The 18,460-nt window shown below is 42.8% G+C and overlaps 1 protein-coding gene across 13 annotated transcripts in view; it reads left to right on the top strand.

The window, feature by feature from the left end:
• Window positions 1-740: 740 nt before the first annotated feature.
• Window positions 741-18,460, top strand: part of Pcdh7 (protocadherin 7) — a 441,342-nt gene continuing 423,622 nt past the window's right edge. For 12 of the 13 annotated variants that reach the window (XM_060365300.1, XM_060365298.1, XM_060365297.1 and 9 more), the window contains exon 1: window positions 741-4,101. In XM_060365300.1, the coding sequence (XP_060221283.1) occupies window positions 925-4,101 (3,177 nt within the window). In that variant the 5' untranslated portion in view covers window positions 741-924. Of the gene's footprint in view, window positions 4,102-9,807; window positions 12,467-18,460 lie in introns of those variants that run through there. The other variant, XM_021638853.2, reaches the window with a different exon arrangement.

The following is an 18,460-nucleotide window of genomic DNA, read 5'->3' as shown; positions in this document are numbered from 1 at the left end:
CGTTCGGCTCTCGCCCCCGCGGGCAAATGGTGGCTGCGGTTTCAGGCGGCGGCTTCGTGACTAATGACCTTGCGCAGAGTTGCTAAGAGAAAAGAGAAAGCCGGGCTCTCCGGGGTGAGAAGCGACCGACTCCGGGCGTCTCGGAAGATGGCTCGGGCTGCTCTTTGGCGCGCCGGGAGCACCCGGTCGCGTACCGAGCTGTGACGCGAGGCGTCTTCGCTGCATCTCGCCCGAAGCGACCTGCCGTGGAATTTTTCATTCAAGATCTGTGGAGTGGCTTCACGGCTGCTTGCGAGGAGTCGGAGTTGAGACCGGCTTGTTGCTAGCCCCAGAGCCTGGTGCAGGAAGCGGCTCGGCTTTCCTGGAGCTGCGGAGCCTGAGCAGAGACTGGGTCTGGAGTGAGCGGCTGCACCGGGAATCCGACTTAACTCGAGTGGCCGTGAGGACCAGCCCGGCTGACAGGCGGGCCAGGCTGCAGGTCTGCTCCCCTGCGCTCCCCGGCTCCGCCGCCCGCTGGCGGAAGCGGCTCCGGCCCCTTCCCAGGACTTGGGGACTGGATCTCAGGATCTTCCCGCTGCGGGGATGACTTTGTGGGGGCTCCGAGCCCGGGGCGCGCAGTGTCCCGTGAACTGTGAGTACCGCGAGTAAACGGTGGCCGGCGAGCGGGCGATTAGCACCCATTGCATGAATTATGAAACAATAACTTTCGGAAGAAGCAGGAGGAGGAAAAAAAAAGCATCTCTAGCTGCCCCCCTCCCATCGGCCGACTCTCCTCTTTACTCCGGCCCCCTCCCTCCCCTTCCTCCCGTTTCTTCCTTTCCCGGAGCGGAGGACCGAGGGGAGGGCAGGCGGCCAGCCCCGGAGGAGGGGGGTGCCGAGGGGGTTTGCGGTTAGAAGGAGCAGTAGCAGCAGCAGCAGGAGAAGATGCTGAGGACGCGGACCACCGGATGGGCGCGCGGCTGGTGCCTGGGCTGCTGCCTCCTCCTGCCGCTCTGCCTCAGCCTGGCCGCGGCCAAGCAGCTGCTCCGGTACCGGCTGGCTGAGGAGGGCCCCGCCGACGTGCGGATCGGCAACGTGGCCTCGGACCTGGGCATCGTGACCGGCTCGGGCGAGGTGACTTTCAGCCTGGAGTCCGGCTCCGAGTACCTGAAGATTGACAACCTCACCGGCGAGCTGAGCACCAGCGAGCGGCGCGTCGACCGAGAGAAGCTGCCCCAGTGTCAGATGATCTTCGACGAGAACGAGTGCTTCCTGGACTTCGAGGTGTCGGTGATAGGGCCCTCGCAGAGCTGGGTGGACCTCTTCGAGGGTCGGGTCATCGTGCTGGACATCAACGACAACACGCCCACCTTCCCGTCGCCGGTGCTCACGCTCACGGTGGAGGAGAACCGGCCCGTGGGCACGCTCTACCTGCTGCCCACGGCCACGGATCGTGACTTCGGTCGCAACGGCATCGAGCGCTACGAGCTGCTCCAGGAGCCCGGGGGTGGCGGCGTCGGCGGCGAGGGAAGGCGCCCGGGGCCGGCGGACAGCGCCCCCTACCCAGGGGGCGGCGGCAGCAGCGCGGGCGGCGGCGGCGGCCCCGGAGGCTCCAAGCGGCGGCTGGACGCGCCCGAGGGCGGCGGCGGGACCGGGCCTGGTGGCCGAAGCAGCGTGTTCGAGCTGCAGGTGGCGGACACGCCGGACGGCGAGAAACAGCCGCAGCTGATAGTGAAGGGGGCGCTGGACCGGGAGCAGCGGGACTCGTACGAGCTGACCCTCCGCGTGCGCGATGGGGGCGACCCCCCTCGGTCCTCGCAGGCCATCTTGCGGGTGCTCATCACCGACGTGAACGACAACAGCCCGCGGTTCGAGAAGAGCGTGTACGAGGCCGACCTGGCCGAGAACAGCGCCCCCGGCACCCCCATCCTGCAGCTGCGCGCCACCGATTCGGACGTGGGGGTCAACGGGCAGATCGAGTACGTGTTCGGGGCTGCCACGGAGTCAGTGCGACGGCTCCTGCGCCTGGATGAAACGTCCGGCTGGCTCAGCGTCCTGCACCGAATCGACCGAGAGGAGGTGAACCAGCTGCGGTTCACAGTCATGGCCCGCGACCGCGGGCAGCCCCCCAAGACGGATAAGGCCACCGTGGTCCTCAACATCAAAGACGAAAACGACAACGTTCCTTCCATCGAAATCCGCAAGATAGGGCGTATCCCGCTGAAGGACGGGGTGGCCAACGTGGCCGAGGACGTCCTGGTGGACACCCCCATCGCCTTGGTGCAGGTGTCCGACCGCGACCAGGGGGAGAACGGGGTAGTCACCTGCACCGTCGTGGGAGACGTGCCTTTCCAGCTCAAGCCCGCCAGCGACACGGAGGGCGACCAGAACAAGAAAAAGTACTTCCTGCACACGTCGGCCCCGCTGGACTACGAAACCACCCGGGAGTTCAACGTGGTCATAGTCGCCGTGGACTCGGGCAGCCCCAGCCTCTCCAGCAACAACTCCCTGGTGGTCAAGGTGGGAGACACCAACGACAACCCTCCCGTTTTTGGCCAGTCGGTGGTTGAGGTGTACTTTCCCGAGAACAACATCCCTGGCGAGAGGGTCGCCACGGTGCTGGCGACAGACGCCGACAGCGGCAAGAATGCAGAGATCGCCTACTCGCTGGACTCCTCGGTGATGGGCACCTTTGCCATCGACCCAGATTCCGGGGACATCCTGGTCAACACAGTGCTGGACCGGGAGCAGACGGACAGGTATGAGTTTAAAGTTAACGCCAAAGACAAAGGCATCCCCGTGCTGCAGGGCAGCACCACCGTGATTGTACAGGTGGCTGACAAGAACGACAATGACCCTAAGTTTATGCAGGACGTCTTTACCTTCTACGTGAAGGAAAACTTGCAGCCCAACAGCCCCGTGGGAATGGTCACCGTGATGGATGCTGACAAGGGAAGGAATGCAGAGATGAGCCTGTACATAGAGGAGAACAGTAACGTTTTTTCTATTGAAAATGACACAGGCACCATTTACTCCACAATGTCTTTCGACAGGGAACATCAGACCACATACACCTTTAGAGTGAAGGCTGTTGATGGGGGAGACCCTCCCAGATCGGCCACGGCCACAGTCTCTCTCTTTGTGATGGATGAAAATGACAACGCTCCCACCGTTACCCTCCCCAGAAACATCTCCTACACGTTGCTGCCGCCTTCGAGTAATGTCAGGACAGTAGTGGCTACAGTGTTGGCCACAGACAGTGATGATGGCATCAATGCGGACTTGAACTACAGCATCGTGGGAGGGAATCCCTTCAAGCTGTTTGAGATTGACGCCACCAGTGGCGTGGTTTCCTTGGTGGGGAAGCTCGCCCCGAAGCACTATGGCTTGCACAGGCTGGTTGTGCAGGTGAATGACAGCGGCCAGCCTTCCCAGTCCACGACGACTTTGGTGCATGTGTTTGTCAATGAAAGTGTTTCCAATGCAACTGCGATTGACTCTCAGATAGTCAGAAGTTTGCACACCCCACTCACACAGGACATAGCTGGCGACCCAAGCTATGAGATGAGCAAGCAGAGACTCAGTATTGTCATTGGGGTGGTTGCCGGCATTATGACAGTGATTCTAATCATTTTAATTGTCATGATGGCAAGATACTGCAGGTCCAAAAGTAAAAACGGCTACGAAGCTGGCAAAAAGGACCATGAAGACTTTTTTACACCCCAACAACATGACAAATCTAAAAAGCCTAAAAAGGACAAGAAAAACAAAAAATCTAAGCAGCCGCTGTACAGCAGTATTGTCACTGTCGAAGCTTCTAAACCAAATGGACAGAGGTATGATAGTGTCAATGAGAAGTTGTCAGACAGCCCAAGCATGGGCCGGTACCGATCTGTTAATGGTGGACCTGGCAGTCCTGACCTGGCAAGGCATTACAAATCGAGTTCCCCATTGCCTACTGTCCAGCTTCACCCACAATCACCAACTGCAGGGAAAAAACATCAGGCTGTACAAGATCTACCACCAGCCAACACATTTGTGGGAGCAGGAGACAACATTTCAATTGGATCAGATCACTGCTCTGAGTACAGCTGTCAAACCAATAACAAATACAGCAAACAGGTAAGATGTATCCCAGATACATTTTCATATCCCAGAGAGGGCTGATCACTCAGAGACAGAGCAGCTTCTATGAAGTTGTCTTTCCTTTAGAAGGGTCCTTCTCCTTTCAAAACCAGGAGTTTAATGCTCATTTATATGCCCTTGATGTAACAGAGGACTTATAAGACAGAGGTATGTCCCTATAGTTTTGCAAGGTAGGCCTCATGGCTATAAGGCTCCTCCTAAGGGAGAGATGGTGTCTTGTGCCTCTCTGCACACGACAGCCTTAATTCTTGCATACCTTTTGTTTACAGAATAAATGTGTATATCTTATGGGGAGAGTTCTAAGTGAGATTTTTCTAGACTGACAATGGTGGTCATGCTAACTGGGAACTGAAGAGTTTTAACTATGTCATGAATCATGAAACATTTTACAATTCAGCAGATAGATTCATACAAATGCAGAGCCAAGACCAAATCTGGAAATCCTGCTATACTGACTTGATTTGATGAAACAGTAGCTTAAAAGTACTTAACGATAAGCAAGTGTCATGCATAATTGCATTTTAATACTTTGTATCTATAACAACATATTTTTATGAATATTTGGCTCCTATGTTGATATGCAATCAGCACCTGGATTTTTCACATTCAGTATTCCAAAGCTTATGAAGATAATTAAGTTGTACCAAGTAGAAGATATTTGTGGATGTTTTGGGGTATAATAGAAAAACAAAGGTTATTTGTGTTATTTCTGCGTGTTATTTGACATAGCTCTTATATATATGTGTGTGTGTGTGTGTATATTGTATATATGTTTGAGGAGAACTTCTGAGTATATCAGATTTATTTTTATTGTCTGCTTTTGTGGTATGTATCATGTGGAAGTTTACTTTTTATACCCACAAAAGTTTGACACACAGCAAATAAAACTTTTTGAAAAGTGCTTTGATGTTGCCCAAAACATTACAAATAATGTATCATATCTTTCTTATTACTAAAACTCACCTAGAATTTACAGTTATGACTTGTTAAATTACATAATACGATAGTTTTACTACCAGAAATGATTGCATGTAGAATATGTCATCTGAGGAGAGTTGAGGAGAAGGACAAAGTTCTTATATAGTCTTATTCAATGTGTTATGGAGAAGAAAGATTACTTTCTCATAGTTTTCTTTATTAAAATATATTCTACATGTATCATTTTACTGTATAATACTTATTTTGGATAAGAAAAAACAAAACTAATACACTTTTTAAAATATTAAAAGCAGTAAAAATATAGGTTTAAACTACTGTGTATGAAATAACTTTTGAAAATAAAATTTTGGATGCATGTAAACTTGAGTTATTTATTTGAAACCACAATTTGCTATTGTGGAGAACTTGTATCTGTGTGTTACTGCTTTACCTGGAGTAACAAACAATGTGGTCTGACCTGGTGTCTAATGTCTTCACCAGTTTTGTAAATATGGAAGACCCTAATGAGAACACTGGACGTTTGCATGCTACTGACATGCACCTGCAAGTAAGCTGAGGTCCTTGAATTTCCTTGGAAAATGATAGTAGGAATACAACATTATATGAAGATATCTTTACACAGAATGCTCACGTCTCCACTCCTATCCTGACAGTGATTTTGCCTTATGACAGAGTAGCATTTGCCTTCTAAATCCTTCACTTGTATGCTTTTGAAGGGGCATATAAGTGGCAAACTTACAGAGATGGTTCACAAACACTACATGAGGCCTGTGTTGTCATCTAAGCTGCGTTTGACTCATTTGGTGGAGTAGCGTGGTATTTTTGAATTTTAGAAATATCTAATGTCAAGACAATTGGCATGGTGTTGGAATAGCAAAGTGATATGCTCATAAATTAACTAATGGATGGTACTTGTCTTTTAATTGAACCAGGCTCATTTACCAAAAAAGAAAATCCACAAAGTGAGTGGAATGAATCACTCAGCTTGCGAAAGGTGACTTTGGAACATTTGGATGCCATTAGGCATCCCAAAGATGTATAAAGTTTTAACCACAAATAAATAGCTGACCTACAATAAAATAAAGGCAAATAAAACACATTCCCTCTAATGTAATTAGTAATAGTAATTGATAGCTTCATCTGTTCAGTATTGCTGTCAGGGGACAAGAGCTCCATTTCAAAGTTACGTTCTGTGCCATCTGACAGAAACACAGTCCACTTTGTCCAGATTTTCATTTGTATCATACATAAGCTACTTTTCTATTTCTACTCTTAAAAGATTCAGTGTTCACAGAACAAGGACATGTTTGCTTTCATTAAACTTTGTTTTGTAAATACACACAGGATTTTGCTGTTTCCCTGTTGGAGAGATGAATTTATCTAAAATTTGAGACCTCTATTCTTCAATTTATGAGACTTGAAACTCGTACTTTTTTAGTTTCTTAGGGATCAGTATAAAATGTGAGATTCCATTTGCTATAATGCCTTCATTTTATTTATAATTTCTCTGAACTGTGTTATTATACTCCTTTATTATTCTGAGAAAATGGAAATGATGTTTCATTCAGTGCTTTCTGCCTGAGAGTTGGACATTGGGAAGAGTTTTTCTTAGTGATTTTAGGGACTACCTTGTTGTTAGCCAACACCTTCCCAGGGGTGAAAGTTTGCAAATAGGACTTGTTCCTCCTTCCCCACCTCCTTCTTTGGGAGGTTGATTCTGTGGGCTCTAGGGACACTTCAAACATCTATAAATACTGTGACAAACTCTGTGTGTTGCAGAGTGGATGAGATTATTTCTCAGTTTCAAACACTGGAAAACTGAGGATGGAACCTAGCCTTTCTTCGTTCAGACCTTTGCAATGCAAACAAATGCCCTGGCTATCCAATACCTGATGTTTACTTGAGCACACTGAAGGTCATCCACAGCATCTCTGAGATTCATCCCTTCCTCTTGCTTGGCAAACTTGGTGGCTTGTAGTCTTGTGACCTAAAAGGACAACTATGCATCTATGATTTATAAATAAAAGAAAAATGTATTCCGTTTATTTTAAAGTTGTGCTGAATAATTTCAACATAACTTCAAAAATTAATGAACTACAGATGCAGAGTGAGCAGTTCTCTTGCTTATCCGAACTCTTGTTGAGTTCAACACTTGGTGTGCTCTTTCCAAGATAATGAATCTATACATAAAGTGTTTATTGTATTTTACAAATGGAAAGGAAAGCAGTTTATTTTTGAGAATAATTGAACTTGAGTAAACATTTATTTTAAAATGCATTTTGAGGTGATCTCAGTATATTCAAGGGAAATATCCTGTTAACTCCACTGACAGTTTCCCTCCCATAAGGAAGTACTGAATTAGCCTGAATAATGTTCTCCTTAATAATAAGATTTTGTTCTATGTTCAGTATACACTTAGTTAAAATAGTACAACTGAACATTACAAAAAGATGGTTGTGATTTTGGAAGCAAATAGGTAGCTTTCCATTATTATCAGAGTGCTACATTTTATGAGAATTAAGCATCAACTTGCTTGCATACCAGCACATATATTTTAGCAATAACATATCTGGAAAGTGGTGTCAGCTTCATACAGCTTCCTGTTTAATTCTCCAGGTGAATGTCTACAAGATGGTTCACCTAGCTATAAACAAGGACTCTTTCATGAAGCCCAGTGAATGTGCATCTATTTCTCTTACATTTCACTTGGTATTTTGGGCAGGGACTAATACCTAATAGGAGAGAGACATCTACTGAACATAATTACCTGAATCTGTATGACATATGAAAAATTTAATTCAGTTATGTGTCCCATGGTTGATGTGCAACTTTAAAGGAATGATCATATATAACAAGTCAAAAAGTCTCCCAAATGTATCTTAAATAAATTAATCATTAATGATTCTTTGATAAGAATGCTTGGTGGCGTGAGTGTATAAAGTCTCCGCAAGCCCTGTGTACCAAGAGCTTTCCACAAGCCCTGTGTACCAAGAGCGTTCTCTGTGCTCACACTCAAGCACACACTCTTCTGTAGCAACTATGCTGCCCATACGGTTTTATAATTTGTGCTGATGTCTATTCACGGATGGGTGTATATTTCAATGTTGAACTTACACAAAGGAGAAATAAAAGGACACTAGTCAGCAGCTTATTGCCTATCCACTTGATATCACGAGAGTCATCACATTTTACAGTGAAAAGTACCATTTTAGCAATTCTCCAGGTTTAGAGAAGAGGAAACTGAGAAAGTCGCATGAAAAGTTATACTGATCGTGGTCACAAAGTTATTAGAGATATAATGTAGGCCAGAGGCCGAGTGTTCTCATTAAACCACTTTTAAAGGCAAAACACCCTGTGATTCTCAATGTTTTCCTGTAGAGAATGCAGCAGTGCCATGAATCTCTTTAGGTTTACTTATGTATTTGCTAATATATTTGGCTATGAATGTAGACCTTTTTACAATAGAGTGTAATTTTACCCTAGACTCCAGGGCTTACGTAAAATTTAAAAATTAAAACTTACTGGTTTTAATGAGAATTCACAATTCTTTCTCCTATGCAAGGTGGCAACTGATGACGCCCATTAAGCAGAGCTAAAGCAGCTTTGCTTAGCATAGGCTCAAAAAGGCAACTGAGAGCACTTTAAATTTAACACACTAGTAAGAACTGTCGTAAGTTCTTCTCATAATACCACTTAGCATATCTTCACTAGAAAGTATTCTATTTGAAAACAAAGATTCTCAGTCTTATTAGTGACAAGTATTCAATATTCCTACTGAAGTAATCATTTACTTTTTTCATCAAAACTGATTACCCTCTTTAGGCTTCTGGGTTCCTATGTTGTATCTACTTATCCTAAACATACACTGGCACACTGTTTTTGCTTTCTTCCCAGTGCGTTTACTAGAAAATTTCATAGAAGAGTGAGACTTTTTTGTTATTTTTTTCAGTTGGAAAATAAAGGTTGTTGGGATTTTTTTTTTTTTTGCTAATTTATGGAGTAGATTAGAAATGTGCATAGGCATCATATATAAAAATGTATAATTTACTAATTTCAGTGTCTGTCAGCTCTGGTTTAGCAGTGGTGTCGACTGGATTCCAGTCCTCAACCTCGTGGTTGATGACAGTGATGGGATGAACATTGTGTAGTGATTACACCCAAGTTTGTTTACACGGAAGATACAAACAACCAGGTTTTCAGACTATGGCATTGTTCCCCATTCATTTGTTTACCACTGCTCTCTAGAAAGAGTAAGAGTCATTTCTGTGAGTCTGTAATAAGTTTCCTTTAATCTTTTTTAAACCCTCAAACTCTTGTGTAAAGCACAGTCTGTGTCGTGCACATTGCTTTATTTAGCATCAGTTAGTGCGAGAGATCACATACAAAGAGAGCTGAGCTGAAACCTCTAAAACTAATCTTAATTATCACTTCTGGTGAATTAATGTTTTAAGAGAGGAAGAAAGGCTTATTTTCAGGAATTTAGTGATGTTTGTATTGAGCTGTGATGCTGTGTACAAACAACAGAACCATTAAGGCCTCTGACGTACTGTTCCTCTGACAAGTCAATCTTTTTCCCTTTGAGCATATTTATTATTTATAAATCCATAGCTTGCAATTAAAGATTGTATCTATTTCCAGACTTCTATATCAGCACCGTGATCGAGCATAAGATTTTAGGGGAGATTTTCTACATCACATTTTTTTTTCTTTTAACCTACATAAATATTTTTTTCCTTCTTTCAGATGCGTCTACATCCATACATTACGGTGTTTGGCTGAATTCCACTCTATTATGATGCTCCATTTTGCACCATACTCTGTGATCACCTTGCTACTTCGACACCTGCTGGAGCCTGCCCTTGGCCGTGGGGTATCAGCCAATCACTGTTTGTTCCACTTGTTGTGCATTTTATTTTCAGGATCTTTCTTCCCTATTTAAGGAAAATGAATAGTTTGAAAGCAAGTTCAGTTCCAAACAGGCAGTATTAATACAGCCATGTATTACTCACAGATGTCTACCATTCTGTATTTAAGGAGGTGGTTAGCAACGCTTAACACCTGATAGGAAAATCATTAGTAAGACAAAAAAAAAAAAAAAAAAAAAACATATTTCACCCAAAATAACTCTAAGCCTTTGGCTTTGTCTGAATAAAAAGAAATACAATTTCTTACACCTTTGTCTACAGTACACTAAATGCTGTTTCCAAATAAAACCCTAAACAGACCAGTGTTTCTTGTGTCATGTATCACAGCTTCTTCCAGCTAGGAAGACAGTTCTGAGAAAGAAACAGGCTCTTGCCCAATCTGTGTTGCAATTTTGAATGTCACTGTGTTTGTGTTTTTATCCACATGTAAATATCAAAGACTTCAAGTACTTTTAAGAAAACGTATGGTCTGTGACTTTCTGTGTGTGTCACAGGCACTGCAATGAGTTAAGTTTTCCTTGATCTTGAAATAAGCAATGAAAGAACCTATAGAATTTTTATGAGTATTTTTTTATTGTTGATGTTGAATTTATTAAGAATTAAAAAAATGTTTAAGTTAGATTTACCAAATCCACTGTAGGCAAATCCAGAAGGGATATGGACCCTCCAGTCTGGGGGGGGGCTGTATTCATGGAGAGGCTCTTAAGTTTGATGACATGGGATATAAACTCATAGTCCCAGGATTCAAGGACGTTCCGTTGGTTGAGGCCTTTACTGGGTAGTTTTAGTTGTAGGAGTGATGGTAAACTGTCATCCTCTGGACAACCCTTCTACCTCCTCGTGCTTGTGTATCTGTGCATCTGTTTGTCATACTGTATGTTTACTGTTGTGCATAATCTGATTTGTCTACACTGTATTTATTGCACCCTTTACCCTGCCTTATTACGATTTTCTTCAAGCTCCAAAGTATTGGATAAGGGTTCCACATTCCCAAGGTTTTGTTTTGTTTTATTTCATTCTATTTCATCTTGTGTAAGTGTGTGTTTGTGTAAATAATTGTCAGAATAATAGCTTCTTGACAAACTACAAAGAATATTAGAACAACATGGAAGCCTAAAGTGGTGGGAACTGCTGTAGCTCACGCAAATCATTAATGTTCACGTAAGGGTTTCTATGTCATTAGTTGTTTATTTGATCTTGCAAAAGGGCCCATTTTCTGAAGTATGGTTGAGACAACAGTGAAATTCCTGAATAAAAAAATCTTAATTATCCTTTGCCTCTTATTTTGTTTTGAAGACAAAGCCCTGGGTAAGCGTCTGGAGGGGCTCAGACTCCATTCTGCTTCTTTCAAATGCCCATTTCTTCATCACAAAGAGAATACTCATTCCAATAGACTAAAAATGTGGATTTTGTAATAAACCGCATCAACTCATGAACAATCAAGTGATAGAACAAAGTCTAGGAGTTAGAACGAGTAGATTGTGTAGTGGGTGCCTTCAGGTGGCATTTCTGAAACCTCTTACAAAGAAGACCCCTCAAAGTCGGCATGGTAAACCCAGTCTCTGGCATACTCCTGAGGAATGTTTGATATGTCTAATTTCTAGCACAAAACAGAAAGTTATGACATAGTACTAAGGCTAGCAAGTGCAGGCACTGAGTTCAATACCCAATGTTCTCTATGCTTTCCTTGTAGCTGTGTCCACATGAGCATTCTTGGTTTTGGATCCCGGATAAAGAATGTGTCTTAGTGTGAGAAAGAGTTAAAGAGTCACACTTTATCATGCTATGCACTGTTAAGTAGGCATTAACAGCTGTTTCTTGATATCAGCAAAAATATTTAATAAAACCAAAGTAAAAACTCACCATCATGCTACATATTTTTAGGTTCCGTTCATCTAAATGGGAATGACCAACCATATGCTTCCTGCTGCAACATTTAATGACAAGACGCACCCATTCCTTGAATTTTTGCTGGTTTTGTCTGTTTAGTCTTCAACATTTGTGTGTGACTCAAACTTCCTGGTCCCAAATATTATCAACTTTGGGACACTTTTTTAGACTTTGTTGTAATTACTAGAACTTACAGTTAAAGAGATGTCCATACACTGTTGGAGATAAACTGGCCACCCATTATTCTGTGTTTGATACTTTATTTCAAATTAAAAGACATAATTAATTCTCTTTTACAAAATTCAAGGAGGATTGTAGTTATGCCAGCACCTGATTTATTTAATGTGTTCATTTCAAAAAGCTATTTTTTGTTAATATGTGTAATATTACTACCAGCCTAGAGTATGGAGCATAATAAGCATAAGTCCCTAACTTCATGAAATTAGTATAAAAATTGCAGGACACAGTAAAGATGAGAGTTTATATTTCCATCATGCCTTTTAATTTTCAAAACAGTAGATACATGTTTGCTCATTTGTACTTCAGAAAGAACTGTAAAAAAGTAAAAAAAAAAAAAAAAAAAAAAAGTGCCTTCATTATTTCTCTCAGATGAAGCTAATGAAGCAACCAGCAACCTTTTCATGGAACTGAGCTAAAGAACTTTACAAAATTGATGACAAAATATCCTTGTCTGGACTCAAGATACTGAAACCATCTGTGTGAAATCACAAAATTCATGTTTGTTTGTTTGTTTTTCGTTGTTGCTGTTTGCTTGGTTGGTTATTAATTTCATTGAAACAAGGTTTCACTGTATAGTCTGGGCAAGCTCCCAATTAACTGCTCGCTCCCTGGGTTGCTAGGATTAGGGGCCCATGCCATCATAATTGTCCAAAATTGTGTTTTTAGATAAAGTTTATTTTTAGACTATAAAGCTAAAGTCTTGCCCCAGACAGGCAGAATTCTAAAGTCCAGAAAACATGGGAGAGAAGTTTGCATGTTTTATTTTATGAGAAGGTATATTTCTGCAATCCTAACATGCTGTTTTTCAAAAATCAAGTCACGGATTAAAAGTTTTTAGTTTTAGACTTGAAGATCTCAGGATTCAGTGTCATATTTAATGTAGGATTGCATGTTATCAACACAACATATAAAATCAAACCCTCAAAAATTAATTTTACCTCTGATTATATTTTTGAATGTATGTCTGAAAGTGGCCCCAAGACCCTTCTACAGTCCTGACAAAGTCCCATCTGCCTGCCTTTCAGGAAACAACACTTTGCAAAAATCTACAATTTTGCATTAAACTTCTCTTTCATGTGTGCTATTTTTGAAATCTGTGTTGTCTGTGTTACCTAGTGCAAGGCCTGCCATGGAGATAAAATGAGAACTAAATCAAGGCCATTACTTTCCATGGAGAAGAATGCAAGCATCTACACCTTAGGCAGGGATTCATTGTGTTTAGAGAAATTATCCCTACCTCTGTTTTTCTCTACAATGACACTTTTTCCTAGTGTCAGGGAGGAGTCCTAACTTAAAGGAGACTATATATATATATATATATATACACACACACTCATGTATATGTTTGTTGAACAGAGTACTCAGGCTTTGTGCAGTTAGCCTTCAAATCTATCCACACGTTCTCTGGAATATTATAGGACAACTTTAATATCACCTTCTAAGATGTTCTGAGTGCTTGCCTGTCCTTGTTTCCGGAGGGATGGGGTTCTCTGAGACACAGGCCCCCTACCGTCTTGATTGGCAGCTGGGAGTGCTGGTGGTGGTATCTGTCTTCCTCTCACTGGGCCCTGGGTTTTATGACCCTGGCTTCAGTATCAAATGAACAGCTCTGCTTTCCTTGCCCTCACTCTCGGTTGTGTTGTAAACCCCACACACATTAGTAAGATGAGCCAATACAAATGTTTAAGATGAGCAATTAAAGTGCTGGTTTTCTGTAGCAGAAAACAGATTTTTTTTTTTTTTCTGACACAGTTTGAGAGATGGGTTGATGGGTTGGCTAATTTATTTTTCTTTTCTTTATTTTTTTTTCTTTTCCTTTTCTTTTTTTGAACTGAACCCAACTTAGAGTCATCTGGAAAGACACAATCTAAAACTGAGAAAATGCTTCTTTCATATTTGCCTGTAGGCAAGCCTCTGGGGGCCTTGTCTTTATTAATGGCTGGTGGAGACTGGATAGTGGGCAGCTCAGCCCACTGTGGGTAGGACAAGCAGGAGCCTATGAAAAAGCAAGTTGAGCTAGCCTTGGAAGGAAAAGTAGTAAACATCATTCCTCCAAGATCTCTGTTTCGGTTCCTGCCTAGAGTTCATGCCTTGGCTTCACTTTATGCTGGACTGACTTTAAGCTGAAGTAGAATAAACTCTTTCTTTCCTTCCCCAAGTTGTTTTTGTTTGTTTGTTTGTTTTGTTTTGGTTTTGCTGTTGTTCTTTTAGAGACTTTTATTTTTTATGATCCCTTGAGTCTCTTCCTCTTCAAGACTACACTATACACAGCTCATAATTTTTCAGGAATAGTAAGTTCAAAATAGTAAATAACACAGAAAAATAATACAAGATCACATATTTGGTAAGATATATGAGAAAGCAGTTATAAAATATCATGTGGGCTATTTATGTACCCCTGCTTGCAAGATCCTAAATGACCTACCTCCTTTTTTATTTAAAATTTTATTTTTTATATTACTTACAGTTTATTCACTTTGTAACCCAGCTGTAACCCCCTCTCTCATTCCTTTCCAATCCCACCCTCCCTCCCTCATTTCCTCCCATGTTCCTCTCCAAGTCCACTGATAAGGGAGGTTCATGCATGGTCCTTGGTTGGAGTATCAGTCTCAGAAAAGACCCCTGTGTCCAGATTTTTTGGTTCTGTTGCTCTTATGTGGAGCTCCTGTTCTCTCTAGGTTTTACTCTCTTCCCCTTCTTTCATAAGATTCTCTGCACTCCACCCAAAGTTTGGTTATGAGTCTCAGCATCTGCTTTGATACACTTCTGGGTAGAGTCTTTCAGAGGCTCTCTGTGGCAGGCTCCTGTCCTGTTTCCTGTTTTCTCCTTCTTCCAATGTCCATCCAGTTTGTCTTTCTGAGTGAGGATTGATCATCTTGTTATGTCACTTAATCACAGCAATAGAAAGCAATCAAGAAGAGGAAGAGGGCTCAAAGAACCATGCATAAGGGTTGTCAGTATTTTTCTGGAACTCCTTATCTGGAGCAAAAATAGATATATGTACTTCCCAACACAGACATGGATGGATTTCTGTATCTGTCAATTTGTATATTTCTGCGGATATTATTCATTTTCTGTGCCAACTCAGACTCACAACTTTCTCAAACAGACAAGTTTCAGTCCTCACCCTACTTCGTAGCATGCAGTCGTTTTTAAAGGTAAAGTGCTGGCATATCCGGGAAGAGAAATGAGGGTGTAATGAATCTACAGAGAAAAGAGGTCTAGAAATGGCAATACAGCAGGAGTTGAAGGAGCTCAGTGGTGTGATGAAAGCAGAAAACTTTGTGCAATTCCAAATCTCCCCTTTGGATTTTGGAATGCCCTGAAGAGTTCCCTTTTTAAAATGTAAATGACCCCTGCTGGAGTTTGGTTGGGCTTTTAGCACACCTGGGTGTAAATTGCTTTAAGCAGATAACTAGGTCAGCACATCCCAAAGATCAATAGTCCTTAAGAAATGGAAATTATGATTAGGGCCTCAGGGAAGAGTGGTAGGCTTCTGGAGCCTCTCAGGGTGCAACTCACTTAAAGCACCCAGTGTCTGCAGCTTTAACTGGAGTCCCTCTGGGGAGTGTGTGTGTGTGTTCAGATTTTATCAGAAGGAGGTTCTGATCTAGGCTTTGAGTTTTGGCAGAGGGATACCACTCAATGACATTTCTTTTTTCTCTCTCTACAGCATCCAGTTTAACTATTCTATTCAATTTATGTTCTGCTACCTATTTTGAGGGAGAAAGAGAAGAACAATGGGGAGGGGTAGAAAAGAAAAACAAAAGAGCTTCCTGCAAGTGCTCCCCCATTTTCCCTCCCACTATTAGTCTGCTAGCACAGGAAAACAGTTGCCACTTATTGAGACTTTGTAATCACAGGGTTGTTTCTTATCCTCGTTTTAACCTGGGGAAGCTGGGATTAAAAGATGACAATAGCAGTTTTTTCGCAGTCCGGAGAAACTTCAAAGGGAGTTCTTTTGACAAAGGTCTGTGGGTTGTTTGGAGCAGGCTGAATACACGGAACTCCAGCTGCCTCCACTTCGGTGGAGTGGTCTAAATACTTCAAGATTCGAGAGACAGAAAAGTTGCAGTATTTTAGTAAAATAATGAAAATAAGAGGAAGTACACACTTTTAATAAAGAGTACTGTGGAGATTCTGTAATTCTGGCAAGCCTGTGTTGACTGAATATAAACATTGTGGCTTTTTATAATTACAGATACAAATTAGGATTTGTTTTTCATTCATAGAAACTTGATTCTAGCATGTCACTTGTGAAGCCTAAAAACTTTATCTATCTTCCTGTAGGTCTGTCTATCTTATTTATTGAGCTTGCCTTTTTGCCTTTTGCCAGCATCTTTTGCCTGCTAGCCACATGTGTCCTTTATCATGGGTTCCTGTCTCTAGAAAAGCGACTGACTCCGCACCCATGCTTAACTTTCTTCTCAGTTCTGAGTGAAAATGAAACGCTTGCCTACAAAATTCTAGGCTAGAATCTCTGAATACGAGTTCACTCATAGTCTCTGGAACATGAAATTTGAACTGTTTGAGGCCATGTGAAAGTCTACCCTCTGGTTATCCCTCACTGACATAGCCACAGAAACGCTTCTGTCATTGCTAACTCCTGTTCTGATTACACAGAGGGGTGTACAGGGGTGACAGGGAGCATTTGGGACATTCCTATGCACCTCCATGAAGGAAGGCACTATTTCTAGTTTCCCAGGAGCTCTTCCAGTCCCTTCTGAAGGTAACTTGGCACTTTGTTGGGGGTGGGGAGGCTTTCGTTACACTTACAAACTGATTACAGAATATCAACTTGAACCTCTGTTTGTTCCCATTTTCCTTTCCAATTGACTCGGTTGACATACAGCTGGATGTGGCCCTTACACATGCAAGTAGGTGCAGCTGTTGTCAGAAAGATGTCAAGGCTCTCCATCTCTGGTAAAGAAGGAGGTGTGATGGCTGTAATAGGAGGAGTCTTGGGCTAGTTTGATTATATGCTTGTGACACTGTCTTAATTTCATCCTTTCTTAAAATCTATCCTCTCTTCTTGACTGCAGTCTTGCTGGGAACTTTTCTTTCACTTTCATGTCCAGCATCTAAAATTTACAGCTAGTACGTACTGAACTAGTGAGTACTAAGCACCTTGCTGGGTGCTGTGAGTTAGGTATCTGCCTTCCACACATGAGCAAGGGAGCAAGCTGCATCCTCTCCCACCCACCACCTTCTCTTAGAACCCTTCAGAGCCCATCCCCAGACTCCGGCTCTCTCCATACCTGAAGGCCTGTGTTGTTAGGACAGTGCTGGCAAACTTCAGTTTGCAAAGGAGCTTCTTTTCTACCCCACAACCCTGCTATGTATTCCCAACAGTGGCCGGTGTGCCTGTGTGTACAGATCTGTGTGTTCACATGTACAGGCCTGTATATATGCAACTGTGTGAGTATGCTTATGGAAGGCAGAGAACAACCTCCCACATCTTTCCACAGGAACAGTCTCCCCTCTTCCCTTTTTTTGTTGTTGGACAAGAGTGTCAAGAGACCTATCTGCCTGTCTCTGAATCGCTAGTGATGGGACTACAAACCTGTCCCTACAATGACATTTTTTTCTTATTTTGGCTCCAGAAATTGAATTCAGGTCCTCATGTTTTCAGCACATGTGTTTCCTGACTGAACTACCCCCCCCGGCCTCTCAAAAGTCTTAATAATAAGCCCTACAAGTCTTACCAGGCTGCCATAACAAAATACCACAGTCTAGGCTCCCTTAGCGTGAGACGCTACTTTCTGCCTCTCTCTCCAAGCTTAGATCAAGGTGCTGGGCAATCTGGTTTCCGGAGAAGCCTCTCGCTTGGCCTGCAGGTAGCTGCTTTCTTGTTATGTCCTCACACGGCCTTCCTTCTGTTCATGCGCAAACAGACAGCTCGATAAGCCCTCCGAGAAAATCACTAGCCTTTATCAGATGAGGACTATAACTTTCAGACCCCATTTCACCTTAAAGCCCTGTCTGGAAGTACAGACATGCCAGGGATTGTGACATCAAAAGACCAATTTGAGAATACACAGTTCTGTCCATAGCAAGATCTCTTCTTGGTCTGCACTAGAACACACCAAGCTGGACCATCAGGTTTCACATGTTTGTCCCTCATTCTGTACAGTCTTTATATACAGGGGAACACACACTTTCCACTTTTCCTGTCAAGTCGAACTTCAAATACTCTTTGCAGTTATGAAAGATGTGTATACTTGCTTTATGAATCCATAATATGTGTGCATGCACATACATTTTTAAGTACATTTTTTAGTTTCCCTACATTGAACATTTCATGCATATAATTGAATATTTCAGCAGTTTCTAGTTCATGA

Source organism: Meriones unguiculatus, chromosome 12 (genome assembly GCF_030254825.1).
Source record: "Meriones unguiculatus strain TT.TT164.6M chromosome 12, Bangor_MerUng_6.1, whole genome shotgun sequence".
In the NCBI taxonomy this organism is placed as follows: Eukaryota; Metazoa; Chordata; class Mammalia; order Rodentia; family Muridae; genus Meriones; species Meriones unguiculatus.
Note: the sequence above shows the minus strand (reverse complement) of the source record. Positions and strands in the feature narration are given on the sequence as shown.